Source organism: Lactuca serriola, chromosome 3, assembly GCF_051521515.1.
Source record: "Lactuca serriola cultivar US96UC23 chromosome 3, Lser_US96UC23_V15, whole genome shotgun sequence".
Lineage (NCBI taxonomy): Eukaryota > Viridiplantae > Streptophyta > Magnoliopsida > Asterales > Asteraceae > Lactuca > Lactuca serriola.
Window position 1 is genome coordinate 152219141 of NC_136410.1, and position 13278 is coordinate 152232418.

At 31.1% G+C, this 13278-nt stretch overlaps 1 protein-coding gene and 1 long non-coding RNA gene across 18 annotated transcripts; both read right to left on the reverse strand.

Annotated features, from left to right (window-relative positions):
* Positions 1-522: 522 nt before the first annotated feature.
* LOC145093276 (uncharacterized) lies at positions 523-5104 on the reverse strand. 17 transcript variants are annotated; one of them, XR_013702811.1, is made up of 11 exons: positions 4631-5104; positions 4466-4574; positions 4063-4400; positions 3645-3747; positions 3337-3459; positions 3145-3257; positions 2946-3064; positions 2582-2752; positions 1728-2488; positions 1383-1620; positions 523-906 (listed from the first exon to the last, which is right to left on the reverse strand). It is a non-coding gene; the product is annotated as an uncharacterized LOC145093276 (long non-coding RNA). The 17 variants fall into 17 exon arrangements; XR_013702819.1 differs by having other exon boundaries at positions 4466-4579; XR_013702815.1 differs by having other exon boundaries at positions 1383-1455; positions 1531-1620; positions 1950-2488; positions 4466-5104.
* Positions 5105-7311: 2207 nt separating this feature from the next.
* Positions 7312-10431, reverse strand: LOC145093277 (transmembrane ascorbate ferrireductase 2-like). Its single transcript, XM_079031364.1, has 5 exons — positions 10102-10431; positions 9864-9912; positions 9070-9269; positions 8130-8431; positions 7312-7495 (listed from the first exon to the last, which is right to left on the reverse strand). Exons 1-5 carry the CDS (start codon positions 10243-10245, stop codon positions 7465-7467), a joined length of 726 nt encoding a protein of 241 aa, XP_078887490.1. The 5' UTR covers positions 10246-10431; the 3' UTR covers positions 7312-7464.
* Positions 10432-13278: the final 2847 nt, after the last annotated feature.

The window sequence follows — 13278 nt, forward strand, 5'->3', positions numbered from 1 at the left end:
TAAGATTCTTTGTGGATCAAAAGCCAAAGGGTTAATATCATCTTTGCCATGGAAGAATAGGAAAAGAAGAAGAACCAAGGTCATGGAAGAATGTATATTGGATTTAATTAAAGATGTAAAAGTATGATTTTTTTAACGTCTGTGAGATTCTATTGATCATAACTTTCATTCAATTAATGGTTTAATTTGTGGATACGGTTAACAATACGATTTTCGTTTGAACATATATAAGATTGGGGTTCGATTTCATCAAAGTACCATTAGCTTCATATTCATCGGTCTTAATCTTTATCAATGGATTAAATGCAGATGCAAATGTGTTATTCGTAATTGAGAAGACTTTTGTTGTTACCTATTCACGTTTTAAACATCTCTAATATGCTTGTATGTTTGACTCTCGCTCCCCGATGGTTACTTTCTATTTTGCGTGAGTTTTTATAAAATTTGGTCGTTTCCAATAATAATAATAATAATAACTAGATAGGAACCCCCGCTTTGCGGGGGTCGGATTTGCGGCTAATATCAAAGAAAACCGACTGAAGACACTTGATGATATATCAGATTTACAATACACCAAGGATGGAATCCCAAACTCCAACTTCATAGGTGTTAAACCATTGTTAAAATAAAATGGGCAATTAGAACTTGTTATCCTCCTCACCTAGAATTGTAACAATAAGGGTAAAATTGGAAAAGTAGTTATGAAGAAAACCATCTGAATACAGCTTGGGTTTTTTTTTATGGGCAATGAGCTTTTATCTAGTCTTAGGAATATGTTGCTGTAGAATGGCATGTAAAGAAAGTATGACAAATAAAGCAGTTGATACTTTCTTCTTGCTCATACGTTGGTTGGTGTATTTGGGGAACTCATAAAACTATCACTGCATCTTGTGGCTGAATATTTGTCTGCTTTCACATGTCATTCACATGTCAGGAAAGAAATATAAATAAAAGTTGTAATTATATATATACCGTTAATAAAAAGAAATTTAATTATAAAATACAAAGGGTGAAGTTATTCAATTTTCATTATTGACCTTCATCTAAATTAAATGTCAACTAAACACAGTGGCAGATTATAATTCTTATAAATTCAACTTCTCTCATTCTTTTTTTAACCGGATCAAAATACGGGGGTAGTATTTGTTCAACAGCTTTCTTTCTGCCATTCTTATTTTTTACTACTTAAACTCAAGAAGATAGGCGCACTACCTAATTCATTATATACAATTTGAAATGAAGATCAGAAGAAACAGACAACACAAAACAAAAAATATAAGTTCAGATACGAAGAAGTAAAAAATCAAACCAATTCAAAATTAGTGGAATGTGAGATATCCAAAAACTAAAATGATAACCTGAGATTAAAAAAGAAACATAACTGTTTGACTTCAAATTGCTATAAACATGAATCAATCGTCTTCAAATCTCCCATTTCAAGAAACGAACCACCAACTTATGTTTGAAGAGAATTGCAAGAAAAGGTTATTAAAGAAACAAAGTAATGAGTTGAAAATAACAGGGGATTACCTCTGATTTGGAAATCTTAGCGAATGTTGCAACCATTTGTCGGTTGAAGTTTGTTTCTCAACTTCTCATGGTGGTGAGGAACCCAACAATCTATTTTAATATTGCAAAGAAACTATAAATCATCTAAACATTTTAAGCTAATTTTGGAAAGATGAAGAAGATGCAAACGAATTCTAGATTCAGTAAAAAGATTTAACCTGTGATTTTTTTTTATTTGTAGACTAATAGAACCACCCTAATGAAATGTTAGGGAAAAGGAAACAATGCCAGTCTTAAGTTTTACATTCCATCTGCTTCTAATAACCCCTTAGTTGGTGCACAAATCACTCATGGTCCTCATCCATCGAGGTTTTACAATCGACAACTTTGAAAACAGGTGACAACTAAAGTTGCAGTGAGATGAAAAAAAATAAGCCTACCGATAGCAGAAGCTTCATAAAGACGGTGGTGATGGCGGTGTTGAAGAAATGCTTAACTTCATCAACGACCATTAGGAAGAAGATGGATGGAGTGGCCACCAAGTTTCTATCGATTGGGGTAAAAAGAACATCACAACAAATAACCCTCACTCCAACCATCATAAAAACAAAAACTAACACTAAATCAAAAAGACGACCCTGAATTTCAACCGGAGGAGGCTCTGGAAAAAGGGGTGAAACACCGTGATGGCTGCAAACACCGGTTGCAATATCCGACCGGAATGCCTTCCGAGTTGCCCCGCCAAAATACAAACCTCAATTTCACCCGATACTCGATAACACAAAATCTTTTCAAAAATAAAACTCATCATCGCCTCAATACTCCCCCTTGTGAAAGAAGTCCTCTATTTAGAGTCGGCACGACACTAAACAGAGAAAGATGCTTGATTGGTTGCAGCTCCTTTTCAGTCTATTTCCAGCCAACAAAACCCATAACAAATTATGTTTCCCTTATTCCACCTCTCTATTTCTTTCTATTCCTAAAAAAACATTGTACAAAAATAAAGGTTTTGACAAGGTGTATGAAGTTTTGAACTTTTTAAATAAAAAAAATAACCTTATCAACTGCATACATTTGTAAAAGAATTGTGACCAGGATGGTTAATCAACTCAAGAAATTTATGCTTTATGTATGTAGCACTTCATATACTTATGAATTCCCAATTTTTTTTCTGTTATAGCAAGCATATGACACTTCCCAATTTTTTCTATTATAGCAGACATACGGCAAAGCCTTCGTACACCTAGTAAAACAATGCAAAGTCAAGAGTATAAGCCTTTTATAGCATCCTAGTTTCAAAAATAAACCAATTATATTGTTATATTTTGAAAAGCTACTTCCATATTCAGTACATTCACATTCACATGCGCATATTCAGTACATTCACATGAAGTTACAACCTCTGAAACAAACAAAGAAAAAAAATATACTATTACCAGTTAAGTCGTCCATGTTTGCAGGCTTCATGTCTACAATATTAAAACTCTAACTGTTGATTTCAAAGTTCCAAAGGTTTATGCGTAAATCATCAGCTGAGATCAATGTTTCACCATTACTAAAAAATGGAAATAATAAATAATTAATTAGATAACATTTTGAATGTATATTAAATAAAGAAAAAGCATTGAAGCACACCTATTATTAGAAATGGAATTAATATGATAGTCATGAGCATGCGCATATGTTCTTCTACATCTACCTAAAAGGGTGGAGTCATGACTGGTTACCTGAACATAAAAAGTTGGAACCTGTAATGAAAATAAAAAATTAATTAACTATTAGAAATAATAAATAATTAGGTTGCATAGAACTACGCAAAATACACACCTAAGGTCGAACCGTTGAGCAGTCAACTGACAGTCTTCCGGTTGACCCAGGACCTAATTTGACTGGTTAAACCTTACATGTGCAAAACATTTACCGTCTTTACCCACATCTAAATTGAGAACCCTAGATGAAAGCCACACAACAATATCAGTCCCATATTCATGAGTTGAAAATAGATTTAAACAATCATCCCATAAGGAAAAAAGTATTACTTTAACAAATATCAGGCACTATAAATGTGCAATTACCATTCGTTTTTGGAGTTGTACCGGATAAAATTGTTGTGTATGAGATAGTTCACACATTACCTGCTGAAAGGCATGTGTAGAATCATTTAGGCTGGTCCTTCAAGTAATTCACCTGTTGACATAATTTGTCAAGTTTTTGTTGCATGCCGAAAAGGACCTAATCCTGAAAAATGTTTGAAACTACGATAACACACAAAGCTTTACTGAAAGTAAAATGTTGTAGCTAGAAAATAGGCAGGATATAAAAAAACAAAAAGAGATCAAAACAACACGATATCAAAGGAACAGTTTAATGGGAAGTAGGTTGAGTGGATAATGAAAATAGAACAAATTGTTGGTTTTTAGATGTTAACCAAAAATTTACAAAATCAACAGAATATGTACCCCTCATGAAGAATATGAATTGAAACTGAATCATTAACAGACTATTCAATCAAAATTATTGAATAAAAATAAAAAACAATAAGATGTAACTCACCTCGACATTATATCGAGCACCTGGCAGACCAGAATTGGCAGTGGGTTTTAGCAGTCTTCAATCTTTGCGTAGCGATGGTGTAGACAGGCATAGATGAGACCCAGATAAGTTCATAGGATGTGGTAGTTGGAGCGAACAGGAATGGAAGTCACCAGAAGACTTTGCACTTCATCATCTCCGACGACATGTACATTACAAAAACGAAAAAAATTATGCCTAACAACGAAAAACAGGAATGCGAGGACATGTCTATTGTTGTTTACCTGAAGTCGCAAATTTGCATAACTGTAGAAGAAGCGCACAGGTAATGTTTGGGCACAATTTCAACTTTTTACACCCTGTATGAAACAAACAAATATTAGTCAATTTCATATAACCAATTATCTAGGGTTTATAAAATTACCATTCAATTTCTGTTGGTGGAAGAAATTAAGAACTGATGGTTGTTTCCCATAAAAAGCCGAATTAATATTTCACCAGCGGTCTGCCGGATTAGCTCCGCCGCCGATTGCCTGAACTGAGTTGGCATCAAGTGTTGAAAAAGAAGCGAAGCTGAAGAGTAAAGTACCTCAAGTAGCGCCATAGCCAGTAACAATGTTGAGGATGGTTGTTCGTTGACGATGGCTTGTAGGGTTAGATAGAAAGAGGACTGAGAGACGGAGGATGGAAGCTGATTGGAAGAACCGGTTAACGGTGGGAACCATCAGAGGAAGATAACGCATCTGAAAAGAAAGTCGATTGAGGCTTTGAAGCTGTAGAAGATAGCAAGCACGTGAAGTTCTTGACCCTTCAGATCCTTACAGTAACCTTGTCGGTGATTTTTCTTCTGGTTTCAGGTAGAAGATTGACAGTGGACGGAGAAGTACCTTCGTCATGTACTGTGTGGAAGGAGGAAGAAGGAAGGAGCTGTTCGTCGTTTGAGAGGAGGCAAAAAAAGAAATCGACAAAGATAGTGAAAGATACCGGAGGCGGTGGGGAAGAGAAAGAGGCGGTGAGTAGGTGGCAGACAATGATATTCAAATCAAAACACGTAGTATGTGGCTCTTTTCTACGCAACACCACGTACACAGCATAATATATATAATAACAAAACACCCCCCCTAAACAAATAAAAAAAGTGCACAAAAATTTGAAGGACCATATTTGGATAGAATTTCAACAGTTTACTGTTGAAATTTTTCACAATCTTAATATATATATATTAATATATATATATTAATAATACTCTAAAAAGTTTATATTGAATTGAGAACTTTCAATTTAAATGGGCTCATAAAATTGTACGGGCTCTAAAATGGCTGGCCCATTTAAATTAAATGAATGATCGTTGAGAACACTTATCGTTTCATTTTTCCATTATAGCAGGAAATTCTTCTAAGGTACCTATTTATGTTGATTATGTTTTATTACGTAGTGTTTGATCTGAATTTTCTGCTTTTGATAAACGATGCTTCTGAACAAATTAGGGTTTTGCTTGTTTGTGGATTTAATTATCGATTTGTTGATAGTTTAGTTTTTCCGTTTGAATGCCTGAAATTCCCTCTCCCTCTCAGTGTCTTCTTCATCAAAATATGTGTTGTATTTGTGCAAAAATTTTCCGAAAGTCATATTGAAGCTGCTTAAATCCAGATTCCATGAACATAACAGGATTACATGTTGTGTCGTTGAACTTTTAAGGGATAATGTCATAAAAACCTTAAATTTGACAGAAAATGTTGGTTTTATCATTCGATAATTTTTGGTTTGTTTATACCGCAAACTTGTCATTTTTTTTTTTTAGGTTTTGCTCTTTTTACCTGTAATAATAGGTTTCCAGGTACCATTATTTTTTTCAAAAAAACCCTTAAGTTTACAAATAACTTGAAAAAAACCCTTAAGACTATAAACAAATAAATTATAAATATATATTCAAAATTTGCTAAAACTAAATAGTTTTTAAAATATAAATGTCAAAAGTTGATATCAAACTAATATAAGTTTTATTGTATTTATATTATGAAACCAAATCTGAAACATATTTTTATTTATATGTACGGTAAATTTTATATTGGTTCGATATAAACTATTTATATTTAAATTTTAAAAAAGTTACCTAGTTTTATATAAATTTAAATATATTCTTTAATTAATACTTAAACTTTTCAAAGCAAAATTAAAAAAAATGTTTGTTAGTTAAATAATTAATTATGCTAGAATAGTTAAACATATGAATAATATGATATTAATTACATTCAATTAATTTTTTTCAAAGGAAAATAAAAATATTTTATATGTTTAAATGATTTGTATTTCAAAAATAATAATGTATTATATTTTCTATAAAATAAATATATTTATATAATAAATTAGACAAATATATTTATATTTTATATGTTTAAAATGTTTATGTTATTTTTGATGTTTAAAATGTTTATGATATTAAAAAAATGATAATATTATTATTTTGTTAAACATATAAAAAATATGATACGTTATTATTTCTAAAATACAAACTTTTTAAACATATAAAATATTTTTATTTTCCTTTTAAAAAAATTAATTGCATGTAATTAATCTCATATTATTCATATGTTTAACTATTTTAGCATAACTAATTATTAACTAATAGACGTTTTTTAATTTTGATTTTAAAAGTTTAATTAGTAATTAAGGAATAAATTCAAATTTTGATAAAATTAAGTAACTTTTTTAAAATTTAAATATAAAAAATTATATCGAATCAATATAAAATTTACCATACGTAAAGCTAAAAATATATTTCAGTTTTGGTTTCATAATATAAGTTCAGTAAAACTTATATTAGTTTGATATAAACTTTTGACATTTTATTTTTAAAAAACTATTTAATTTTCTCAAATTTTGAATATGTATTTATATTTTATATGTTGATAATCTTAAGGGTTTTTTTACAAAATATTTGTAAACTTAAGGGTTTTGGCGCAAAAAATAATTAATGGTAACCTGGAAACCTGCTATTACAGGTAAAAAGGGCAAAACCGACAAAAAAATGACAAGTTTGCGGTATAAACGAACCAAAATCTGTCGAATGGTAAAACCGACATTTTCTGTCAAACTTACGGCTTTTTATGTCATTATCCCAACTTTTAACCGGTGAAGTTGAAGCCTTTTCTTCTTTGCACACATTGGGTTATGAACTCTTCTAATTTACTAATCACACAACTTTGGTTTTCAATTTGGAATCTGACCAAAACTTGCATAGATGAATCAAGTAATAACTTATAGGAGACATGAAAACAATCAAAACATGTGTTGCCAATTAACTAATTCATCAACAGAGTAGCTTATATTGTTACATGTTTCTAAAGAATTCAATCTATCAACATCAGTCTGTTGTTCCAAAAATTCTGAAAATCATCATCATGACCAAAATCCATGTTTACTTTAGGATGATACCATTGCTTGTTCTTCTAGCCTGAATACCAAAATCAAACAAAACATCACTACACATGACTCAAAATTTCAAAAAGGGCTAATGTCATAAAAACCCTCAAGTTTTCAGAGTTTTGTCGGTTTTACCCAAAGTTAAATTTTATGTCTGTTTTTACCCTAACATTTTCCAAAAAATGTTCAGTTTTACCCTTTTACCGGTGATAACAGGTTACCATTATATTAACTTCGCAAAAACACCCTAAAGTTTACAATTTTTTTACGTTTTTACCCTTAAGTTTATAATTTTTTTTTTACACTTTTACCCTATTTATTTTTTTTTCATATTATACGTATTCAAGCAGAAAAATCATATGAATATGTATATTACGAAAAAAATATACCTAGGGTAAAAGTGTAAAAAAAATTTATAAACTTAAGGGTAAAAACGCAAAAAAATGGTAAACTTAAAGGTTTTTTTGCAAATTTAATATAATGGTAACCTGGAAAACCTGGTATCGCCGGTATAAAGGTAAAACCGAATATTTTTTCAAAAATGTTTGGGTAAAAACGGACATAAATTTCAACTTTGGGCAAAACCGACAAAACCCTGAAAACTTGATGGTTTTTAAGACATTAACCCTTTCAAAAATTTAGATAAAAATTCAACTCCTACTTACTCGATAGATCCAAGAACAACATCTCCTTTCCCATTTGTAGGTGAAACAACACCAAAAATCACAAAACCACCCAATACAACCATCAAAACACCCAAAACATTCACCAAAATCGCCTCAACACAATAATGTGAAATAATCTTGTGCATTTGAAGAAACGTCATTTTTTCTAAAACACCCGTGATACAAGAAGCTAAAGCAAGGGTATATATGTAAACTCCAAAAAACACATGCCATGTCATCAATGAACCTTTGAATTTCGTTGAACCACATGAACACCAAAATGTTGCAAATCCAACACCCCACTACAAGCAAATAGTTTTCTAAGATTATATAGTTTTAATATTGGGTTAATCTCATAAAAAACCTTATATTTTATTTTTTTTCCAAATTAAACTTCAACTTTATATATTTTCTGAAAAAAAAAAAAAACCTTGTATTTTTTCATTTTTCCTGAAACAACCCTCAATTTTGTCTTTTTTTTTTTCCGAAAAAACTCCTCAACCTTCCAACTGTTTCCGAAAAACCCTCTACTTTTTTAGTTTTTTTTTTCTGAAAAAAACCCTCACACTTTACAAGTAATCTCATAAAAGACCTTATACTTTATGTTTTTTTTTCCTGATTAAACTTCAATTTTACTTATTTCCTTGTATTTTTCCATTTCTTCCGAAAAAAAACCTTCAATTTTGTCTTTTTTTCCGAAAAAACCCCTCAACCTTCTAACTTTTTTCCAAAAAAACCCTCACATTTTACAATTATTTTCGAAAAAAATGACTAAAAGGTTCAGATCAATAAAAATGAAAAGGTGCAAACTCTTTTTCAGGAAAAAAAATAAATAAAGTGTGAGGTTTAATCCGGAAAAAACACAAAATATAAGGTCTATTTTGAGATTAACCCTTTAATATTTGAACTTATTATACACAAAATAGTGGAAAATAAGAACCTGAATTGCAAATAGGAGTAACGAAGCTAAGCCTAACCATGAGTGTAGACTGTAGAAATTACCGATTCCTTTATCGTTGTGAAACTTCCAAACAGCCCATAAACCAAATAGACTGAGTATGAATGCTAGGAATTGGAGTGAGAGATGAACTAGTTTTTTAAAAGTTTTTGTTCCTGATATTGTTTTGTATGCTACCATAGCTGCATTCATGAAATCATGAATCATCTAGAAGTAGGAATTAGGATTACCAAATGCTATGGTTGTGTTTGGTATGATGGAATCAGAGATGGAATGGAATGACTCATTCCAATGGAATGAACCATTCCATTCCATCTTTGAGTTATATTATAACGTTTCATTCCATTTCAATATCCATATTGAAATCGAATGAAAAGTTATAATATAACCTATTTTTATCTATAAAACTTCTAACTACACACATTTTGTTTTAAGAATTTTATGATTTTAATTAATTTATAAATTTATTTTTCTAAACATAACTAGAAAGCTGTTACTATTGTTATTATTTTTATAATCTTATTTGGGTTTTAATAAGCTTTTAGTATGTTTAATCTTTAGTTTTTGTAAATAATAAGTTCTATAATAATTATAATAGTGTTCTAACTTCTAACTACATATTTTAATTACATATAATATAAAAAATTATCATAATTACTTTTTCTTATTACAATAATCATATTTGTAATTTGTACAAATTTTAAAAATCTGATGAAAATTATCAAATTTTACACTAACAAAATTCATATTAGGAGATAATTAAAAGTACACTTTACCTTCCCCATTCAATAAAAGAAGACCAGTCACCATCATAACAGGATGAACCTACAAAAAAACACAGCTTTATTTATGTAAATAATTAATCTGAAATATAATATTAATAATAAACTATAATATAATTAGCATACACACATTTCTCATATCCTAAAAACTAAAACCAACTCAAGCCCTAATAGTTTTATATATATAAAAAAGGAAAAGATTATATAAATAGAAAGGGAATTGAAGAATTACATTGAAGAGTAGAGCTTTGTTTTTGGAGAAAAGAGCCAATCCTCCTCTGTAGTGAACATTCCATATAAGAACTAGGATCAGTATTAATACGCCTAGACTTCTTACGCATAAGAATATTGGGAATTTAACCACCGGAACCACCATCTTCCGGCGAGATTAAGACGATTGGAGGTTGTTAGGGTTAGGGCTAGTGCTCCGGCGGAGATGCGGTTGTTTATCGGAGGTTAATTTGTGGATTGTGGTGTCGGGTGGATGGGTTACGAAGTGTGAATTGGGGAAGAAAGATCGAAGCTTCATGAGTTACAATTTACAACTTACAAATGAACTTTGAAGTTTTCAAATAATAGTTTTTACTAATTAGTTAATTATATAAAAGAAAAATTAATTTGATTTTTTATTAATGTTAAATTACAGGATGTGACGATAAAAATGTTTTTTTTGTAGAAAAATTATATTTATCTGTATGTATTTTATAAAATTGTCCTTCATTTGTTTACATAAGCAAATTATAGTTTAAGAGATTATTATTGCCTTTAGCAGGACAAATATAAAAATTATTACTAGACAGTGAGTAAAATATTTTTTGAAATGTACATATTTAGTCTTTATTTTTTTTTCTTGTAAAATAAACCCTTATACTTTATTAATATGTACACATTAGGTCCTTTCACCGGATTCTACAGGTTTTGCTGACGTGGAAGGGTTTATTTTACAAAAAAGAAAAAGAATAAGGACTGAATGTGTACATTTCAAAAAGTATCTTACCCTATCAAGTCATTTTGTCTTTCTTTTATTTTGTTGAAATGAAATACCCAGGTGGCATCCACATATCCACAACGAGATTTTTCCAATTTTTATTCATCATGAAAAAGAAGGAGAACCCCGATCTCCGACGACTTCTTTGTGTTCCTACACATCACTGGTAGCATGGAGGAATGATGACAAAAACAACAAGGTCGAAGGGGGAGGCAGGAGGAAGTAGAGACGGTAGTTGGCGGCGAGGAGCTGCTCTGGTAGCCCCCTCGTCGATTCTTTCTTCTTTTTCTGGCAACATATCTCAAAGATGGAGGCAAAGAGAGACAGATCGGAGAAACACAACAGGTAAAGGGTGTTTGGTTGTTGCTGTTCGACCGGAAGGAAGAAAGACGAGAAAGAGAAGGGTCGCCGCCCTTTTCTTGTTGTTGGAGGATCACCCACCTCCGGTGACTAAGCTAATTAATTGCTATTTAGTGCCACTTGTGCTTCCACATCAGCAAAACTTGTAGAATCTTGTGAAAAGGACCTAAAGAGTACATATTAATAAAGTATAAGGGTTTATTTTACAAAAAAAAAAAAAGAATAAGGACTAAATGTGCACAATTCAAAAAGTATATTACCCTATCAAGTCATTTTCCCTAAAAGAAAATTCATATATGATCGGTATACCGGGTATAGCCGGTCACAAGGATTGCATTGTTACAAAAAATAAAGTATAAGGGTTTATTTTACAAGAAAAAAGAATAAGGACTAAATGTGTACATTTCAAAAAGTATTTTACCCTATCAAGTCATTTTCCCAAAAGTTTAAAGGGAATATGACTTTTTAAGGTAATTAATTTTTTGTTTGTTTACATCTGAATAATTTTTTTTTTTTTTTGTATATGTTTAAGCAACAATTTTTTTGGAATTGTTCACATATAACAATTATGACATGTTGTAGCAGATTCTATCCGCCTTTTGGAATTGTTCATATATGACAATTATGACATGTTGTAGCAAGTTATATCCGGTCATAATGATCATATGTAAATATTTTCAACAAGTTCGTTACCTAGGTTACCTATATGTGTACAAAAAAAAGTTACCTAGATATGAACAAAACGAAAAGTAAGAGTAAATTACATGAATAGTCTCTATGGTTTGGAGGAATTTGTGTGTTTGCTCCCTAAAGGGCATAATAGTCTTTTTAGGTTAGATAGGGACCAAACGTGCAACAAAAATAAACAGTAGTGACCATCCGAGTTAAAAAAATAAGTTAGAGACCAAACGCATAAATTTCCCTAAACCACAGGAACCATTTGTGTAATTTACTCTTATTTTTGGTATTGATCATATTTGGGTAACTATTTTTTTTACATATCTAGATAACGAACTTGTTAAAAGTGTTCATATATGATCATTATGACCGGATGTAACCTGCTAATGCATGTCATAATTGTCATATGTGAACAATTCCAAAAAGTTCATTACCTAGATGTGTCCAAAAAAAAATATCACTCAGATGTGAACAAGCTGAAAAGTTAATTACATTAATAAGTCATATTCCCGAGTTTAAATGGTGTGTAGTAACTAGTGCTATAAACTTTTTGGATAAAACATATTGGACTATATTTTGTGGTTTATGCTTTGTTTTTTTGTATTTTTTTATGTGTTCTCGATTTTGGATTGAAATCATTAGTGGGTTTATTGTGTTTTCGGTGGGTTTGTTAAGATTGGGCTTTTGGTTATTGGTCTGTGTATAGCCATTGTAAGGTAGAATGCATGAATGCTTTTTTGAAGTATTGTAACCGACTCATGGCTGAAAGTAGCTTGAATGTACTCGACAATTGTCCAATAGAATTGTGCATTCTTTTGAAACGTGTTCTTGATATATTGTTTCGTATCATTGTTTGATTAAGATTCTGCATTAATCAAACTATTGCATTGGTACCTTGATAGATTCGAGTTAAGGGACTTACAAGTGGTATCAGAGCCTTAAAAACGACTTAAGGTTGTTTTGGTATTAATTGCTTTTTGAAACATTAATTAGTTTGTGGTGTTTTCAGGTTGTGTTGAAAGAAAAATGATTTTTGTTGTTCTTCTTGTTCATCGTTTTCTTGGTGTTCGTCACTAATTTTGGAGGATATTGCGTGGGAAATTGTTTTTGGTAATTTACCAAAATTTGAAATTCATTGGACAAGGAAACACGATTGTAGCCCAGCGGTATCAGATGGTGTCCTCCCTCTTTGAGGTCGAGGGTTCAAGTCCCGTTGTGGGTTCGTGTTCATCGTTTTCTTGGTGTTCGTCACTAATTTTGGAGGATATTGCGTGGGAAATTGTTTTTGGTAATTTACCAAAATTTGAAATTCATTGGACAAGGAAACACGATTGTAGCCCAACGGTATCAGGTGGTGTCCTCCCTCTTTGAGGTCGAGGGTTC